The following is a 21,001-nucleotide window of genomic DNA, read 5'->3' on the forward strand; positions in this document are numbered from 1 at the left end:
GCTCTGAGTTCTGAAGATCAAGAAATGACGCCCTTGTATACAGACACCGCCTGTAACAGAGACGTTGGTATTACTACTTGGAAAGGCATGTATAGTCTACTTGAGGAAGAGAATCCCAAAATAATGGAGGTTACAGCTACTGCAGTGTCACACGAGTCTTCTGAGGCATCTATTACAGAGCTAGCTTGCTCATTCTTACACCAAATAGCGGCGAGGCCCAAAATTCTTCCATACACGAACATGGTTAAATGGGTACTGGATAGCGCTGACATCACAAACAGACAATTTAAGACTCAGTTTCAGCAACTTACGGAATCGTTATTTTCACAAAATTTAAGCTTTATATCTACTAACAAAAAGCGCACAAAAGGCAAAAAATCGCACCAGGGAAGCCTGGATCAAGAAACGGAGGCAGTTTCCGATGCGTGATTAGTGCTAGGCGCTAATCGCGCTGAGAAAAACCTCTTCAAAGGGAAACCCTCTAATTGCTCAATCACCTGTAAACCCAGAAATTTGTAAGAAAGCAACGCTAGAGGTAAAAAAGTGAAACTTGAATCCTAAAACCAGTGGTATTTGTCAGAAATATCTTCAAAATGGTATGTATATATGCTCAGCAACTGCAGACAGGCTGCAGACAGAAGGCTCAAGAAAAGGCAGAATCAATCAAAAGATTGACTAAGTTGAATAGGGATTTTTACTGGGCACATTTGGTAAAACCACACAGCCAGTGCATGACTTTCAAATGTATCATCAATTCTGCCGAGAAGATGGCGCCAGTTCTTGCTGATGTCGTTTTCACAGGACAGTTAAAGTCGGAAGTCGTCTAGCCGACTCTTCTCAAACAAATGCTGAACGCTTGCGATTTCAAGAAACAGATACAAAAATAGTTCGTTGTTAGTTTTAATTTTAGATTCAATGTTAGTATTAATTTTGCTTTATTTTTGCCTAAAATGAGGACGGTCATTTAAACCGTATCCTACATTTTTGTATTAAGTTATTTTTATATTTAGTTAGTAGTATTTAAACCCTTCTCATGCATTTAGAGAAGGGTTCTGAAATTTGTCAAAAACTTGTCCTCAGAACATCCACTTTTGCACCCTTCGAGGAGGTTTTGATGAATGAATGGAACAGGATTTATTGATATCTGCATTTAATATCTACTACTGATGTTGCACTTCTGTACTCTTAGTGGATGTTGGATTAAGAAGAGATAAATCATTATCGCTTGAAGCTCATGAGTAGAACTAGTTATAAATGGTACTTCTATCTCTTAACTATTTCTGTATTTTGTGTTAAAGTGATATTTATGTTCAGTTGTTTATATATTGATGCGTGAATGCTTGAGTTATCAGTTGGCACTTTTGTACGGTGATAGATATTTATTTATGCTTAATGTATGAGTAGCTTATCATGCGATATGTTTTTCACAACTGTTTCGTCTAACTTTTTATACGAAGTGGTTTATCTCTATTGAATTCTTTTCTGGTTTACGAGAAATTCTTCGGCGTAAATCACAAGATAAATCATTTGTCGACGCGTTTCGAACCAACAAGTGTGGTTCATCGTCAGGACAAGTTGAAGAAACAGATCCAACTTAGCATGTTAAATAGTCTGAGCAGAGACTCCAACGGCTATCTTGACTAATGGCTAATTTTGACTTTAGGACCAGAGTCAAGATCTAATGGAAATTAGTTAAATTATGTGAATAAATAATAATATAAAATAATTTAAAAATTGTTAAAGGTTAGTTAGAAAGTCATTAAAAATTATAAGTTAAATTATGTGAATAAATAAAAATATAAAATAATTTAAAAATTGCTAAAGGTTAGTTAGAAAAAAAAATTATAATTTGTTTTTAAATGGGACTTAAAGTATAAATAATATGTATAAAAATACAAAGGTTGGTTAGAAACTTATTGGAATAATATACATAACAATAATAATGAATAAAGTTTAATTACAAAAGTTATAAAAGGTAAAAAGATTTTAATTTCATTTTAATAAATAAATAGATTCAAAAAAAAAAATTAAATTAAATAAATAAAATAATAATAATAATAAATAGATAGATAAATAAAAATAGTTAAAAAAAAAAAAAAAAAAAAAAAACTAATAATAATAATAAGAATGGAAATTAAATAAATAAATTAAAGTAAATAAAACAAGCGAGAGGGCATACTTATACAGGAAGGACTCTCTTGGCTTTATGCAACTCTCTCTCTTTTAATAATGCATTACACTCGGATTAGGGCTCTGATGGCCTCGCGGTTATTTCGTAGAGGGCTAGGATAGCCGCAGGTGCTACAGTCTACTCCGGAGGTTCGAGCGCACGCGGTCACAAGGGTTTCGGTTAGGTGATAGGCGCATCACCTAGGGGGCTGCAGGAACATCGGGGTTTTCACTGACCGGACAACGACAAATCGAGCTAGAGGATAGGAGAGCTGCGGTATTGGGTTTCCGACAGCTGACATTGAAAATGGTTACACTACAGTTGACCGGTATGGAGATTAATGAGGAGATTAAGGGGGAAATGGAGCTGGTTGATTACTCGGCGGACCCACTTGACGGTTTTACTATCTTCGAAAACCCTAGATCCCGCCCTGAACCTGTTGCAGACTTTTTGGGCTCGCATCATCCGCTTCCGGTGGTTTCGTCGAATCCGTCCCCTTTTCTGCCCACTCTAGAGGAGCCTCCTCTCTCACCAGGTACTGCTTCACTCCTCTCATCCTACCTGCCTGAGGATTCTGCCCTCGATTTCCCTTCGCAGCCCTGCAGCATACCTCTCCCCGACCCGCCTCTGTCTAGGACAGAAGTTATTTCTCTCTCTGCATCTGCTCTTTCGCTCCCTGCTGCGGATTTTGGGGCGATCGGGGCTGTAGATCCCCCTCTCGATACACTAGCAGTGGAACTCCCCGCCTCAGATCTGCCGATTCAGCTGGGGGATATTAGGGTTCCGGCATCAAATCATTTGGGCACATCAGGGCAAAAGACATCGGGCAATTTTTGCACGCCGGCCATAATTCCACAGGCTGTAAATCTCAATCCCCGGGTTGAGACTTCAAACCCTCTGGACGACCACCCTACTGGGCCTCGATCAAAAAAGACGAAGTGCATTAGAGAAACGATGAAAGACATATCTGTCTCCTTTGGCGACCCATCCAATTTTGCTAAAACTATGGCCCTGGCCCGAACGACTCTGGTAGGTCATGTTCGTGGTCGTACTTTCTCGGCGGACAGGCTCAAATCATGGGTGAAAGAAATCTGGGGTGATTTGTTCTCGGAGCTGCCAGAAGTTCAGAAACTCCCTCAGGGTTGGTTCTCTCTACACTTCGCCAAGGAGGAATACACGAATACAGTATTGGCACAGTACTGGCATATTGAATTGGCTCCTGTTCTACTGAAAAGATGGAGTCCTCTTTTCGATCTGGAGCGCGAACAACTTGGAGCGGGACCTATCTGGGTTCGTCTGTCGGGATTACCACTTCAATATTGGACTGAGGAGGCATTCATCAAGATTGGGAATGCACTGGGAACTTATTTAGACCATGATCGATCATATGTGGAGACAAATGAAATGATCATCGCTAGAATTTTGGTCTATCTGGATACTAGAGAAGGGCTGGAGGGCAAAATGACCCTGCGTTGGGGGAACTTCAGCAGAACTCAGATTTTGGATTATGAAGGAGTTCCCTTCAGGTGTAACCGGTGCCACCAAATCGGACATGTATACAAAGACTGCCCGCTAATCACCAGTCAGGAAGGATCGCCATTACCGGCCCAATCGAACTCTGGCAGGGCTCCCTCCATGAATCCTAGATCGACTAGGATGAGTGCTCCTCTTTCTTCTCCTCCGGCGCCCAAGATCAGCGAGACTTTTCGTGGTCGCCTGGCGAAAGCACTCATGCATCAGAATATCCCGCCTTCCCCCCCACTGACCAGGGCTCGGGCAGCAGCGGCAGCAGCACATGTTCCGGGTACCCTTTCTATCTCTACCTCTAATTGTTCAGATATCTCTTTTTTACATGATAAAGCATTTGTCTGCACCATGGTACAATGCAACATCCCCTCTCCCCCTCCGGCATTTTCCACCGCCCCGCTTTCGCTCCCCCTCTCATCTCCGCCTCTTTCGCCCTCATCATCCCGGTCGTTCTCATCTCATCCCTATTCCCTTAGACCTCGGGCTCCCCGACCGGGGTCCTCTGATCCTGTTGCTGGATTGGGTATCGTCCCTCTCGAGCCTGGTATCACCCAATCCCGGGGTCGTAAATCAAACCTTATAAAGCCATCAGACTTGCTGGCGCTGAAGTTGCAGCAGGGCGTCAAGCCACCATCTTAGGGGTCCTTAGAGCTTCAAACCCCCCTCAGCATGGTTCCCCATGAAATACATCTCTTTCAATTGCAGGGGACTGGCCAGCGCCCCAAAAAAGCTTGCCCTTAAACGACTTTTTGAGGTCGAATCTCCGGATATCATACTGTTACAAGAAACTCTTGGATCGGCGGATGCTTGTACACTTGCACTAGCTTCTATAGGGGCTAGATGGAAATTCATTGCCTTGGATGCCATGGGTAGATCTGGAGGCATTGCACTCGGGTACAACCCCTCATCTATCAAACTGGAATCCTCCTGGGGGGGTCAGGGTTTCCTTGGAGCAGACATCCGTTCAATCGAACTCGGTCTTCCCATTCGAATCCTTAATATCTACGGACCTTGTCAACAAAGGGAACATTTTTGGAGAAACATCCTCAGCAGCAATCTTCTATCAGGCGACAACATCATTATCGGGGGAGATCTAAATTTCTCCTTGGGGTTCAGGGAGTCTTGGGGTGAGGCAGCCCAAATTGACCCCATTACTAATCTCATGAGTCAGTTATTGGAACAGCACGATCTCATTGACATCCCTGTTCAGAAGCTTCAGCCTACTTGGAGAAACAGAAGAACAGGCGAGGCTGCATTAGCTAGAAGACTAGATAGATTCCTCATCAAGGGACCCTTGATTCAGCAACTGCATTCCTACAAACAGTGGGTCAGCAATGGTGGCATCTCAGATCACTCCCCAATAGCACTGGAAATCCGAGGTCCGGATCAGAAACCAAAAGCCCCATTCAAATTCAACCATATGTGGCTTCAAGATCAAAATTTCACAAACTTGATCTCATCCTACTGGATTGCTCATCCCATTGAAAGAGAAAGTTCGATGGCAAGGGAATTCGTAAAAAATCTAACTGAGCTGAAACACATTGTGATCAACTGGGCAAAAGAGAAAAAGAAGCAAGAAGATGAACATCTATTGAAGGTGGAGGAAGACCTTATGGGTCTCCTGGATGAGAGAAATCTTGGGTTCTTATCTCAGGATGACAAGTCGCGCCTGGTGGAGCTGGAAAATCAGAAGAAGGCTATACTCAGGGGACGAGAGGAAGCTACCAGACTTCGTAGCAGAGCTACTTGGCTTAAAGCAGGAGATGAAAACTCCAGATTCTTCCATAATTTTGCCAAAGGAAGGAAAGTGGCAAACACCATATGGAATCTACCGCTCCCTGAGGGAGGTAGGGCAGACACTTTCAACAAGTTATCTAATCTGGGGACCTCCCACTTCAGAAATCTATATAAGAGTCCGGGAGGTACTAATCTAGCTGAGATCATCAATGTGGCCACTCATATCCCTAGATTTGCGGAGGAAGATGATATCGAGGATCTGGAAGCACCGGTTACTATGGCTGAACTGGAAAGCACTATAAAATGGTTCAAGAAGGAAAAGAGCCCTGGCCCGGATGGCTGGACCATCAAGTTCTACTCCGCCTTCTTCGAACTTCTGGGAGGAGACATTCTTAAAGTTGTTGAGGAGAGCAGGATCTTGGGGAGCATCTATCATGCTATCAATACTACTTTCATTGCCCTCATCCCTAAGGTTGACAAACCTTCCTCTTTCGATGATTTTCGCCCCATATCCCTCTGTAATGTGCTGTACAAGATCATATCAAAGATCATAGCCAATCGGATCAAGCCCATCCTATCCAGACATATCTCCCCTCAACAATTTGCTTTTCTGGAAAACAGGCAGATCCATGAAGCCATCAGCTCGGCACAAGAAGCTATACACTCTATCTGGGCAAAGCATCTCAAATGTATTCTGCTGAAGATCGACCTCTCAAAGGCTTTTGACCGTGTAAGTTGGCTATACTTAAAAATGATCCTCATCCACATTGGTTTCCCCCTCTCCCTCATCAATTGGATAATGGCTTGTATCTCTTCCCCTACCTTCTGTATTCTCATTAATGGATCTGCCTCGCATTTCTTTCACTCTGAAAGAGGACTGCGCCAGGGCTGTCCCCTCTCACCTTTGCTCTTTCTCTTGGTCATTGAAGCTCTCAGTTGCCTCCTCAACTCGGCATCCAGGGAGGGATCCATCAGAGGCCTCAAAATATCAGACATTTGTTTCCTCACTCATCTCTTGTTTGTAGACGATGTCTTAATTCTTTTGGATGGGAGTGTACAGGACACGACCAATTTCTCTCGCATCTTGGGACTATTCACCAAAGCTACTGGCATGGAAGTGAACAGAGCAAAGTCTACAATCTCTCTGGTCGGCACCTCTGTTAACGAAGCTCACATTGCTAGGACGGTTTTCCCATATATTTCACAGCAATTAGACAGAGGGCTTAAATACCTGGGATACTGGATTAAGCCCAAAAGCCAGAAGATTGCAGACTGGGTTTGGCTGGTGTCAAAAATTGAAAAGAGGATAACCTGCTGGAGTCACAGATACCTCTCTAGGGCAGGGAGGCTAATTTTGATCAAAACTGTACTCGAAGCTACTCCTGTATTTTGGATGGCCCTGGCATGGATTCCAAGGAACATTTTGTCCAAGCTACAACAATTGTGCAACCGGTACCTATGGGCTGGAAATCAAGACATCCGAACTTTTGCTTGGATTGGGTGGAATAAAATTGCACTACCGAAGAAATGGGGAGGATGGGGACTGAAGGAACTCCCATTATTTGAAAAAGCTCTGGCCGGCAAAATGGGTTGGGCTCTCCTAACAACCCATAGCCTATGGACTAACATAGTGTTCCACAAATACATCTGGCCTCTCAGCATTAGTGATTGGATAAGGTTGCCTTCCTGGAATAAAGCCGGCATATCATCGATTTGGAAGGCTCTCATGCACTCCTTACCTCTCATCAGGGACAACATTGTTTGGCGCATCAGAGATGGAAACAGTGCTAGAATTGGTCTTGACCCTTGGTCTGGAAGTGGTGGCAGACACACACTCCCTCATGATCTCATCGCTTTCCTTACTGCTCGAGACATAAAGGTCATTTCTCAGATTGCAGACCCAGCACAGTCCGACATTTTCCACCAAGCTTGGAAATCTGCAAATATATTGAATATTCCGAGAAGATGGCACGCTGCCTGGGAAGATTATAGAGAAGCATTGATGGAAGCTCACATTAGAATAACAGATGGCCCGGACGAACTCATCTGGCACCTTGCTGACCATGGGATTTACACTCCCAAGGATGGTTATTTACATCTTATCGAACACCGAAAGCCTGAAGCTCTTGAATCATGGTGGCAGAACTTATGGAAATTGGCTGCTTCCCCTCGATCGAAACTTTTCTTTTGGTGTATTCTCAGGAAAAAAGTTCCCACCTGCGACCAGCTCATGAAAAGAGCCATACATGGGCCCACCAGATGTGTCTTATGTAAGGAGGAATCGGAATCCTTAGAGCATATATTTCTGAGCTGTCGTGCCACTAAAGATCTATGGCAACACATTAAGACACACATCAATTTCAATGGAGCCTGGGAAGGACCGAATATTGTAAATGCTTGGAATGCATGGGATAAGAAACACAAGGGAACGAAGCTGATAAACCTCCCAATCATTGTAAACTGGTCATTATGGAAATCTCGGAACAAAGCCATTTTTGAGGAGAATCCAATCCATTGGCCTCTGATTGAAACTAGTATCGTTGCTGCCCTTCAGGAATTGCCGGACCCCCCCCCTCCATCCACTAGGCAACCTGCCCCGCATCCTCCCATTGACACTAGCATGCCGTGGGCATATTTTGACGGAGCCGCAAATCAGCAGAGCTGTGGAGGAGGTTTCATACTTCATACAGCTGAAAACCACCATTACAAAATCAAGGCTGGCCTGGGGGTCGGCACAAATAATTTTGCCGAACTTATTACTCTTCGCCATCTTCTCCATTTTGCATTGAGGCATCACTGCAATAGCATCAATATCTTTGGCGATTCACAGATTATTGTAAACTGGATAAATGGCACTACTACATGTCACACACACTCTCTCAGCACTATATTACAAGAAGCTCTCCATTTCAAAGCAGCTTTTAATCATATTACAATTTCTCATATATACAGGGAGCACAATCAGGGTGCCGATAAACTTTCCAAGGAGGCAGCGGTGATGGACAGAGGACTGTGGGAGATAACAGAGGTTACTGATCAGCAGGAACACAAATTTTATCACAGACCTTATATAGATCCAGGATACCCAACCCTGGATCCGCTTATAGAACACTAGTTTTTTTTTGATAGCACTATACAGAGATACACTGTGAATTTTGGTTTTTAATTTAAATGTACAGCTAAAATGCAGCGATCAGATAGCATACCCTGCGTGGTAGTGCAACAAACTAATTTTTGAAGATACTACTGAACACTACAGACACTATATGTAAAATAATTATTTGACTCTATTAATGAAATATACAGTGATTTTTCCAGGGGAAAAAAAAATAAAACAAGCGAGCTAAAAATAAAATAAATGAATTAATTAATTAAAATGAATAAAACAAGCGCGCCAAAAAAAAAAAATTACAAAAAAAATATATTAAATAAAAATAAAATAAAATAAATAAACAAAAATATAAATTAAATAAATTAAATAAAAAATTAAATAAATAAATAAAACCGGAGAAAAAAAAAAAAAGGCGCCGAGGAAAAACAGTGAAAAAAAAAAAGGGGAACCAACGAAAGCAAGAAAGGGCAAGACTAGGAAGAAAGGGTCAGGATCCAGCAGCTACTGATCTTCCAGCCGTCATCTCTATTGAGATTGCTCGGCCTTCTTTCAATTTCAATAGCTTCTCTGAATTTACGGTGATGGAACAGAGCAACCCTGGCAATAACCTTGGCCTCCTCAATACACACTTGATGCTTGGTCTTTTCCGCATGCTCTGCTAACGCTGAAGACTTGGTTCTTCCATGTCTTAGGTCAGCTGCATGTTCGCTAATCCTTTGATGGATGGAGCGTCCTGTTTCCCCAATATAGGGGGTCCCACAAGAACAGGGGATCAAGTAGACACCCTTCATATCTTTAGGATCAATGGGATCTTTCACTGATCTGAGGGATTTTCGAATAGTGTTGAGGGGCCTGAAGGTTGAGGGAATATCATACTTCTTAAGAATCCGAGCAATATTGTCAGTGGTTCCTTGGACATAGGGAAGATGGACCCCTGGTCGGCGCTCTTTAGGTTCTTTTTTGATTAACGAGCTTTTAGAGGCTTTTAAGAACGCCTTCTGACCTAGGCGCCTACTATAGCCATTCTCCATAAAGACCTGAAGGAGATGGGATTTCTCTTTATCGAAGTTCTCCCTATCAGAAATCCTCAGGGCTCGAGTAGCGAGTGTGTTAAGAACACCCAACTTTTGAGCAGGGAAATGATGGGAATCGGCATGAAGATACTGCTCAGTATGCGTTTTTTTCCGGAATACTGAGTGTGAGAGAGAACCATCATTATTCTTCGATATAAGGATATCCAAGAAAGGGAGGCAACCATTGACCTCTTTTTCCATAGTGAACTTAATGGCAAAGGACTGACAGTTGAGGTGGTTGAAGAAGAGATCTCACTCCTTCGAGCCATGGGACCAGATGACGTTAGTGTCATCTACATACCTTTTCCACAGCTTGGGAAGGAGACGAGCCGAGGCTAAAGCTCTGGCTTCGAAATCTTCCATAAAAAGATTCGCAACAATAGGGGATAGGGGTGAGCCCATGGCAACACCACAGGTTTGTTCATAGAACTCACCTTCAAAACAGAAAAAAGTGGAAGTGAGACAGATCTCAACAAGATGTGCGGTATTAGGATCTGTTAGGCGATAGATCACTGCCATGGCTTTCTTTATAGGGATACAAGTATAAAGGGAGACCACATCAAAGCTCACGAGAATGTCTTCTGGGTCAAGCTTTATGTCCTTAAGCTCTTTAACGAAGGAAGCAGAGTCTTTTACGAAGGACTCTGTACGGCCAACCAGGGGTTTGAGCTTAAGGGCAAGGAACTTGGCTAGAAGGTAGGTCGGGCCACCAATGGTGTTGACAATAGGCCTCAGGGGGGTCCCTTCTTTATGAATCTTAGGCAGCCCATAAATCCTAGGGGTAATTGGACTGCTTTCAATGAGCTTATGGTAAAGAGAACTCGTAGAGCTATTAGACTTGATGGCAAGAGCCACCGATTTGGAAATCTTCTTGAGAGGGTTCTTGGACAGTTTTCTATAACTGCCACTATTGCAAAGATGATCCAACATCTTCTGGCGGTAATCATCTTTGTTAAGGATGACCGTAGCCCCTCCTTTGTCAGCCTTCAAAACTACAATATCATTGTTCTGGTTTAAGGATTTAAGGGCAATGAATTCCTCATTGTTGAGGTTCTTCTGAGGGGGCTTAGCCTTTCTTAAGACCACCGCACAATCTTGCCTGATAGTGTCCTTAATCTTATCAGGTAAATCTCTGATCCCAAACTCAACATCACAGATGATATCGTCAACAGGAATCTTCTTAGGGGCTAAGGCGAAATTTAAACCTTTCCCCAAGACTTTAAAAACCGCAGGGGGGAAACGAAACTAGAGAGGTTAATAACTTTATTATTACCATGAGAAGGAGGGGGAATTATACTAGAACAAGGATTATTTGCCTTACTATTATTATCATTACTAATTTCTACTATGCTATTATTACTATTATCATTATTATTAGGAATATCATTATTACTACTATTATTAATAATACCATTATGGCTATTAAACAAATTATTGTTATTAAAGTCTCTACATGAATTATTATTAATGTTAAGATTGTTAAATAAATTGTTACCATTATTAATGTCATGAGTATCATTAGAATCATAATTATTATTAATAATATTATTATACGTATTATATAAATTATTATTATTAAACCAACTCTTATTAATATTATGGTTAAATGACATGTTATTTAACTTATTAACATCGATATTATTATTATTACATAAAATAGTATTATTATCGTTAAAGTGGTTAAGTGTATTATTATTTATATTATTATGGTTAAATGAAATGTTATTTAAATTATTAACATCGATACTATTATTATTACCTAAAATATTATTAATAGTATTATTATCGTTAAAGTCATTAAATGTATTATTATTTATATTAATACATTCGTTATTAAAACCATTAATAACATTAAAATGTTTATGCGGCAGCCTGATATGGGAAACAACGCTGGGGCACCGATGTGAAACCGAGGCCTCCATGATTTGACCACGGGAAGAGGCCGAGGGGCACGCAACGGGAGAACGGTTTGTTGCAGGACTAGAATGCACAGAGTCCGATCTGCCTACGGGCAGGAAACTGTCCATCCGCAGTTGCTCCTTCCGCCCAGGGATAGAACTGCACACGGCCAGGGAACTATCCAACCGTGGCAACACGATCGAGCTAGCCGTATGAGAAACAGAAATGCCAGCTAGATCAATCTCTGTGAGTGAGCGATCAGGACCAACGTTCGCATGCGCCAAAATGCCTAGTGAACAGACACTGAGATCCCTTTCTGCGCAGAGGGGAGAAGACCGTTCCACGCTCTTGGGAGAGGATGGCAGAACAGGAGAAGAATAACCCTTCGAGCATAGAAAAGATTGACTGGTCAACACTGGATCTGGACATGCAGAAGCATGCTCAGAACTGCAGGGCGCTAGGGCAGCAGATTTACCTCCCGAGTTCCCAGTTAACCAATCCCTGATTGCTGAAATTTGACCAGCAGAGACACGGCTCTGAGAAACCCTACCCGCGGCTCTTCCAGAAAACGCTGCAAACCCAGTTAATCTCTGAAACTTAGACATCTGATTCTGTTTCCGACTTTCCTCCACTCGAATGGACTTCAAGGCTGAACAGGCATCAATTATCGCCCAAAGGGAGGCCGAAAACATGTTCGCAAGCTCCAGATGCAAACTAAGAAGAGAACGAGAAATTAGATTAAGAGAATTTCTGACCCTGCTGATTTCCGCTCGAACCAAAGCCAAACTCGCCTTCAGAAAGATCTGCTGGTGCTGGGCAGAGTGCAGGCGATGTTTGATCCGGGCAAAGACAGGGATGGTGGAGGAGTCTCTGCATCTTTTGAGAAAAGCTAGATCTAACTTCAATTTTGAAACCTGCAGGGGTGCTCGTTCAAAATGATGAACCTTGTTTGCAATGGCCTTTCCGTGCAAGGATTCAATTGTTGAATTGAGGCTTCTGTGATCCATATCAGGTTTACGAGAAATTCTTCGGCGTAAATCACAAGATAAATCATTTGTCGACGCGTTTCGAACCAACAAGTGTGGTTCATCGTCAGGACAAGTTGAAGAAACAGATCCAGCTTAGCATGCTAAATAGTCTGAGCAGAAACTCCAACGGCTATCTTGACTAACGGGTAATTTTGACTTTAGGACCAGAGTCAAGATTTAATGGAAATTAGTTAAATTATGTGAATAAATAATAATTTAAAATAATTTAAAAATTGTTAAAGGTTAGTTAGAAAGTTATTAAAAATTATAAGTTAAATTATGTGAATAAATAAAAATATAAAATAATTTAAAAATTGTTAAAGGTTAGTTAGAAAAAAAAAAAAAAAATTTGTTTTTAAATGGGACTTAAAGTATAAATAATATGTATAAAAATACAAAGGTTGGTTAGAAACTTATTGGAATAATATACATAAAAATAATAATGAATAAAGTTTAATTACGAAAGTTATAAAAGGTAAAAATATTTTAATTTCATTTTAATAAATAAATAAATTCAAAAAAAATAAAAAAATAAATAAAAAAATAAATTAAATTAAATTAAATAATTAAATAAATAAAATAATAATAATTTATAATGTGTTTTTAAATGGGACTTAAAGTATAAATAATATGTATAAAAATACAAAGGTTGGTTAGAAACTTATTGGAATAATATACATAACAATAATAAAGAATAAAGTTTAATTACGAAAGTTATAAAAGGTAAAAAGATTTTAATTTCATTTTAATAAATAAATAGATTCAAAAAAAAAAATTAAATAAATAAAATAATAATAATAATAATAATAAAATAAATAAATAATAATAATAGATAGATAGATAAAAAAAAATAGTTAAAAAAAAAAAAACTAATAATAATAATAAGAATGGAAATTAAATAAATAAATTAAAGTAAATAAAACAAGCGAGAAAAAAATAAAATAAATGAATGAATTAATTAAAATGAATAAAACAAGCGAGCCAAAAAAAAAAAATAATAATAATAATAAAAAATATAAAAATAAAATAAATTAATTAATTAATTAAATAAATAAATAAAACCGGAGAAAAAAAAAAAAGGCTAAGCCCCCTCGGAAGAACCTCAGCAATGAGGAATTCATTGTCCTTAAATCCTTAAACCAGAACAATGATATTGTAGTTCTGAAGGCTGACAAAGGGGGGCTACGGTCATCCTTAACAAAGATGATTACCGCCAGAAGATGTTGGATCATCTTTGCAATAGTGGCAGTTATAGAAAACTGTCCAAGAACCCTCTTAAGAAGATTTCCAAATCGATGGCTCTTGCCATCAAGTCTAATAGCTCTACGAGTTCTCTTTACCATAAGCTCATTGAAAGCAGTCCAATTACCCCTAGGATTTATGGGCTGCCTAAGATTCATAAAGAAGGGACCCCCCTGAGGCTTATTGTCAACACCATTGGTGGTCCGACCTACCTTCTAGCCAAGTTCCTTGCCCTTAAGCTCAAACCCCTGGTTGGCCGTACAGAGTCCTTCGTAAAAGACTCTGCTTCCTTCATTAAAGAGCTTAAGGACATATTGTCATAAAACTGGTTTTGCATGTAGACTATTGTGTTACATGCCTCTGCAAAAAGAAATATAAACTACTCCTAATCATGAATCATGGCCTTAAAAACCCCTATGATGGATCAATGTTTCTGCTCTGGATCAACCCTAAAGTCTCAGATCTCCTTACTTCAGTTGGAATTATCTTTGACTGGCTTCCTCCATTCAGATTCTCTTATGTGCACCCGACCACCACTTACCAACCAAACAAGATATGAATATAATAACTCATGAGGATTGTTATGCAACCAGCTTGCAACCAAGAAATCATTCCTTGAGGATTGCGCAGTTCTGACAGTGTGTGAGATCAGGTGATCATCCACTTGGTAAATTGGTTTTCCACTTGGTTGAAGGAGAATCATCCCAGATGAACAACGCAAGGAAATAGGAGTTTGGAGGGCAAAGAGGAAGGATGGAGAGAAGCCTAAATTTCCTATGAGAATCTATGAGGATTTTACTGAGAGCTAGCTAACTGTGAGAGCTAAGACTTTGTATAATTCCTATGTATTTCCACCATGTATGATAATACAATAGTGTGGGGTTTTTAGCTGAGGCTTTCCAAACAGTATTTTGCATGTGTATTGTGCATTGATTCTTCTTCTTCTGGTTATATTGTTCAGCTCAATCTTTAAGCTTCCACAAATTGATAGTAGAAGTAGGTTATAGTATTCTACTTTGATTTATATTGCATTATCGAGTTAACCTACCATCAGATTTTCTACATGGTATCAGAGTTAGATATATAGAAATTTTCTATATGGTATCAGAGCTGGATTTGTAGAAATTTTTTACATGGTATCGTAGTTGTGAACAGTATACTAAGAAGAGAATATGAAGTTTGAAGTTTGTGGTTGCAGGTGCAAATCGAATTCATATCATACTTCAAGGTTGGCCAATGGAGTTCTATCGCTTGAGACTCGAGTACGCCTTGGGAAGTAGCTCGAATTACACAGCATGGAAAGATAGAATGGAGGTTGTATTAGAAGACAATGGCTTGAAGGATTTCATTGATCAAGAAATCCCAAAGCCAGCTTCAACTAATGCACAAGAGTTGGCTGAGTGGAAGAAGTGTGTGGCGAAGGTGAGATAGCTCATCCTCGAAGGATTTCGAGACCATATTGTCTCGAGTCTCCATGGGAAGGATACTCCATTTTCAATGTGGAAGACACTGAAGGACCTCTACCAGAACAGTAGCGACCAGAGGAAATTGGCGCTCAAGGATAAGCTTCGAATAATCAAGATGGAGAAGGGTGATACTATTTCCACATATCTAAACAAGCTCACCACCTGCAGAGATGAGCTTGGCAGTGTGGGAATAACTACTGTCGATGATGATATGGTGAGCCTCACTCTATTTGGCATTCCAAAGGGTTGGAATAGCTACCAAGACTTTGTGAATGGAAGGGAGAAACTACCGAATTGGGAACGACTGTGGTCGGATCTTATGCAGTGTTGGGTTGTGTTATATTCTTTCCACAACTAGCCCACATAGTTAACCAGGGGGTTAGAGGGGGGCCAGAGCCCCCCTTCGTTGCGCCAATTGTGTAGCGGGGGGGTCACAGGGGGTTTGAGGTGTACCCATAACCCCACTTTATGGGGTCTAGGGTAGTGCCCCGGAAAATTTTGGTTTTGACCTTGTGTTTGGTTGGGTGGACCCACCTATGGTTTTGTGCATGATTTTCGCACATGTTTTTCGACGCGATGGTTTTTGGTCCATGGTATTGGACACGATGGTTTTTCAGTCCATGGTATTGGATGCTTCGGCATGTATAAATATGTATTATAACATTGAAAGGAACAAAAAAATGAAAAAATCAAGCTGGTAGTCCCGGTTTTGGGATCCAGGGGAAAATCTCTGTGTATATGTGTTTTATGTGTTATCCTCTCGCATTGTTTATTTTCTGTGTTTTAGAATTCGTATGCAGGTAATTTTTGTACAGGGTTAAAACCTACATTTGGTATCAGATCTGTTTTGGCTTCAAGGGGACGCCTTTGTTGCTGAGGGGTTTCTCTCGGGCCTGTGGTAGACCCTGTTCAGTGGGAGATCTGCAAGATCAATTCTGGTGGTAAAAGAAGATGGCAAGCAGTGGAAAGATAGAGATTGAGAAATTTAATGGTCAGAGTTTTGAGTTGTGGAAACTCAAGATGGAGGATCTGTTGGTGGATAAAGATCAGTGGATCGCGATAGATCTGGGTACTAAACCAACGGGAGTGTCCAATGAAGAATGGAAGAATTTGGATTGGATGGCAAAGAGCACAATACGATTGTGCGTCTCAAATTCAGTATTTCTTAATGTATCAGGGCAAGCTACGGCGAAGGCTTTGTGGGACAAGTTAGGGACTTTGTACTAATCTAAGTCTCTGGTGAATAAACTATTCCTACGAAAAAAGCTATATAACCTGAGGATGAAAGATGGAGACTCGATGATAGAGCATCTGAACGCATTTAATATTGTGGTAAGTCAGTTAGCGTCTATTGATATTAAAATTTCAGACGAAGATAAGTGCATCAGTTTGTTGTGTTCTCTACCAGATTTGTGGGATAGTCTAGTTATTGCAATAGGTAGCAATGCAATTGCCTTGCAGTTTGATGAAATAGTCTCATCCTTGCTGACGGAGGAGATGAGAAGGAAAAATATGGAGAGCCAGAATGGTGATGTCTTGTCTGTACGAGGACGGTCCCAGAACATAAACAAAAATAAGTCATCGAGTGGGAGATCTAAATTTCCAGGAAAACCTGTAAAGGTGGTGTGCTGGAAATGCGGAAAGGAAGGGCACTACAAAAAGGACTATAAATATAAAACTCCTGATAAAGGAAAGGGATCTGGTGATGCTCCTTCTGCAAAGGTGAAAACCACCTTAGATGAAGGTGGGGATGTGTACTTGGCCTCTTCACGTACACATGTAGATCATGAGGCATGGTTGATTGACTCAAGTGCATCCTTTCACTTCACTCCCCATAGAGAGTGGTTCTGCGAGTATGAGAAATATGATGGTGGTGATGTCTTCTTGGGGGATGACAGGAAGGCTAACATCATTGTTCGCGGAAAATTAAAGTTGAACTTGCAAGGTGGAAGGGTTAGAACACTTCCGGGTGTTTTGCATATTCCTGCATTAGCCAGAAATCTGATTTCTGTAAGCAAGCTGGATGATGCCGGTGTAAAAACAATGTTCGAGAAGGACACCTACAAGATGGTTCGGGGAGCACTGGTATTGATGCGGGGAATTTGGATTGGAACTCTGTGCAAGCTGCAAGGTAGCACTATTGTTGATGGGTGCAATAATTCCGTGGTTCCTGAAAGTGGAGCAGAAAATATAGTGGTCTCTAGAGAGAAGACCATGTTGTGGCATCAAAGGCTTGGACATATTGGAGAGAAGGGCCTTCGAATACTTCATGGTAAAGGTATGGTAGAAGGTATGAGTAATAACTCTCTAGATTTTGATTTCTGTAAAAATTGTGTATACGGGAAGCAGAATCGGGTGAGTTTCCCCTCTGGTGGTAAGAAGGCGAAACAGATATTAGAGCTTGTGTACAGTGATGTGTTTGGACCTGTGAAGGTTCCATCACAGGGTAAGTCTATGTACTATGTATCCTTTATAGATGACTTCTCAAGGAATACATGGGTATATTTCCTTAAGAAGAAATCTGAAGTCTTTGACAGGTTTAAAGAATTTAAGGCTCTCATGAAAATCAAGCAAAGAAGAAGATAAAGGTGTTGAGGACAGATAATGGTGGACAGTTTTGCAACAAGGAATTTGAAGAACTCTGTAAGAAGTGTGGTATAGCACGACGGAAGACTACTCCATATACACCTCAGCAAAATGGAGTTGCAGAAAGAATGAATAAGGCGTTGATGGAAAGGGCAAGAAGCATGCTCAGTGGTGCCGGGTTAGGACAGGAATTTTGGGCAGAGGCGATGGATACCACATGTTACCTAGTCAACAAGTCACCTTCATCAGCGTTGGAGGATAAGACTCCACAAGATGTATGGATTGGTAAGAAACCCTTTCTTTCACATCTCAGGGTATTTGGATGTGATGCATATGTACATGTTCCAAAGGAGAAACAAACCAAGTTGGATAGTAAATCTGAAAAGTGCATATTTATTGGGTATAAGGATGGTTTAAAGGCTTATAAGCTTTGGAGCCCAGTCACACGGAAGGTTGTGTACAGCCAAGATGTGGTGTTCAGAGAGGTAAAAGATGTTATTAAACATGAATTCCAACCAAAGGAACCTAAGAAGATATATTTTGAGCTAAAAGAGGAAGAATCAGACTCTACAACAGAGGAGGAATCAGAAGATGAAGAGCCACAAACTCCAGCTATAAGAAGATCAGTTCGAGAAAGAAGGCAGCCAGAAAGGTATAGTCCATGTGCTTTCTGTTCAAATTTTTCTTTGTCTACTACTGATGATGATCCCAGAATTGTGAAGGAAGCAATGGATTCAGAGGATGGAAAACTCTGGAAAGAGGCCATGGTTGATGAAATGGCATCTTTGCACAAAAATGAGGCTTGGGATCTAGTGGAGTTGTCGGCTGGAAGGAAACCCATTGGCAGCAAATGGGTGTTCAAGAAGAAGAAAAATGCAGAAGGAAATGTGGAGAAATACAAAGCTCGGTTGGTAACAAAAGGTTATTCCCAGGTGCTGGGAATTGATTTTCGTGATATTTTTTCTCCTATTGCCAAGGTAACTTCTATTAGATTACTTTTATCTGTTGATGTTGCTTTTGATTTTGAGGTAGAACAGATGGATGTGAAGACAAAAATACTTCACGAGGATTTGGAAGAGGAAATATACATGAAGCAACCTGAAGGCTTTGTGGTGAAGGGTAAGAAAGAACTGGTATGAAAGTTAAAGAAGTCTTTGTATGGGTTAAAACAGTCACCAAGGATGTCGTATCAGAAATTTGATACATATATACGAGGACTTGGCTTCACCAGAAGCAAAGCAGATCACTGTGTGTATTTTAAATTAATTGGTGATCGTGTTATTTATCTGGTCTTGTATGTGGATGATATGTTGCTGGTTGGAAATGACAAAGAAATTATCCAGGATTTGAAGACCCAATTGTCTTCCAAATTCGACATGAAAGATATTGTTGCTACAAACTATATTTTGGGCATGGAAATTAAAAGAGATTAGGTAAAGAGGAAGCTCTGGTTAAACCAGAGGAAGTATGTTGAGACAATACTGCAGAGGTTTAATATGCAGGATAGTAAACCGGTGAAGGTTCCTATTCCTATAGGTGTGAGGTTATTTGCTGAACAGTGTCCCAAGACACAAGAAGAGGAAGAGGACATGTCCCGTGTTCCATATGCAAGTGAAGTTGGTAGCCTGATGTATTCAATGGTCTGTACTAGACCGGACATTGCACATGCAGTGGGAGTATTGAGCAGGTTTATGTCAAAACCAGGGAAGGAGCACTGGACAGCAGTGAAGCGGGTTTTTAGGTATTTACGTGGCACTAGTGATTATGGTTTGTGCTATCAAGGAAGATCAGGATTGGACAGAATGTTGGATATTCGTGGCTTTTTTGATGAAGACTGGGCTGGAGATCTGGATCAGTGAAACATTTTGTAGTGGCACTATCAACTACAGAGACAAAATACATGACAGCCACTCATGCAAGCAAGGAAGCAGTTTGGTTGCAGAGATTGTGTTCAAGTATGGGGTTAGTACAGGGAGCTATAAGGATAGACTGTGACAGCCAAAGTGCAATCTTCTTGGCAAAGAACCCCACATATCATTCAAAGGTGAAGCACATTGATGTTCAGTATCACTTTGTGAAGGATATGATAAAAGACAAAAAGGTGTTGTTGGTAAAGGTGGACACTTTGAAGAATACTGCAGATGCATTCACAAAATCTGTGAGTTCTGAGAAGTTCTCTTGGTGTAGAGATACAATGGGCATTTTAGGGCTTGAAAAATGACTAAGCTCTCTTGTGGCTCCCTGTGGAAAGAAAACAACAAGTGGGACAATGTTGGGTTGTGTTATATTCTTTCCACGACTAACCCACGTAGTTAACCGGGGGGTTAGAGGGGGGGCGGAGGCCCCCTTCGTTGCGTTGATTGTGTAGTGGTGGGGGGGGGGGGGGGTGGGGCGGCGGTGTCACGAAGGGTTTGAGACGTACTCGTAACCCCACTTTATGGGGTCCGGGGAACTGCCCCGAAAAATTTTGGTTTTGGACCCATGTTAGGTTGGGCGGACCCACCTATGATTTTGTGCATGATTTTCGCACATGTTTTTGGATGCGATGGTTTTCGGTCCATGGTATTGGACGCAATGGTTTTTCGGTCCATGGTATTGGATGCTTCAGCATGTATAAATATGTATTATAACATTGAAAGGAACAAAAAAATGAAAAAATCAAGTTGGTAGTCCCAGTTTTTGGATCTAAGGGAAAATCTTTGTGTATATGTGTTTTATGTGTTATGCTCTCGCATTGTCTATTTTCTGTGTTTTAGAATTCGTATGCAGGGAATTTTTGTACGGGGTTAAAACCTACATGCATGAGGAGATCAAGAGGAGCACATGAGATGGTTCTTCATCCAAGAATGATGATGAAGAAAATCTGGCCTTAGCAAGTAAGGCAAGGAAAGGGAAGGGGAAGGCTTCCAATTCCAAATCAAATTCTTCTCGTGGAGGGAAGAAGGGTGACATGTCTAAAGTGAGATGCTTTAATTGTCACGAGATGGGACATTATGTGACTAATTTCCCATCGAAGGAATCCAAGAAGGGATCCTCGAAAGGATCGGAAGGTGAGGCATTAGCCTCTCAGTTCGAAATGGACTTTACCCTCTATGCATGCATGGTGTCATCGATGATGGGTCGTGTCTAGTATCTTGACAGTGGAGCCTCATTCCACATGA

General features: G+C 40.9%; 1 protein-coding gene across 1 annotated transcript; it reads left to right on the forward strand.

Annotated features, from left to right (window-relative positions):
• The first annotated feature begins 4,376 nt into the window (after positions 1 to 4,376).
• LOC149185910 (uncharacterized) lies at positions 4,377 to 8,549 on the forward strand. The gene is made up of 3 exons (XM_089409171.1): positions 4,377 to 5,740; positions 6,056 to 6,164; positions 6,495 to 8,549. The coding sequence occupies exons 1-3, from the start codon at positions 4,377 to 4,379 to the stop codon at positions 8,547 to 8,549; spliced, it is 3,528 nt and encodes a 1,175-aa protein (XP_089265297.1).
• Positions 8,550 to 21,001: the final 12,452 nt, after the last annotated feature.

The sequence above is a fragment of the Pinus tabuliformis genome, chromosome 3_1, assembly GCF_031772625.1.
Source record: "Pinus tabuliformis cultivar Carrire ecotype Pingquan chromosome 3_1, CPIR1, whole genome shotgun sequence".
NCBI lineage: Eukaryota > Viridiplantae > Streptophyta > Pinopsida > Pinales > Pinaceae > Pinus > Pinus tabuliformis.

Bases quoted from the DNA above. Each gene is read 5' to 3' on its own strand.
- LOC149185910 (XM_089409171.1), top strand. From the start codon at position 4,377: ATGAAATACATCTCTTTCAATTGCAGGGGACTGGCCAGCGCCCCAAAA. The intron at 5,741-6,055 runs GTTCAAGAAGGA...TCTGGAAAACAG, and splicing joins CTGGAAAGCACTATAAAATG to GCAGATCCATGAAGCCATCA. The intron at 6,165-6,494 runs GTAAGTTGGCTA...GGGAGTGTACAG, and splicing joins TCTCAAAGGCTTTTGACCGT to GACACGACCAATTTCTCTCG.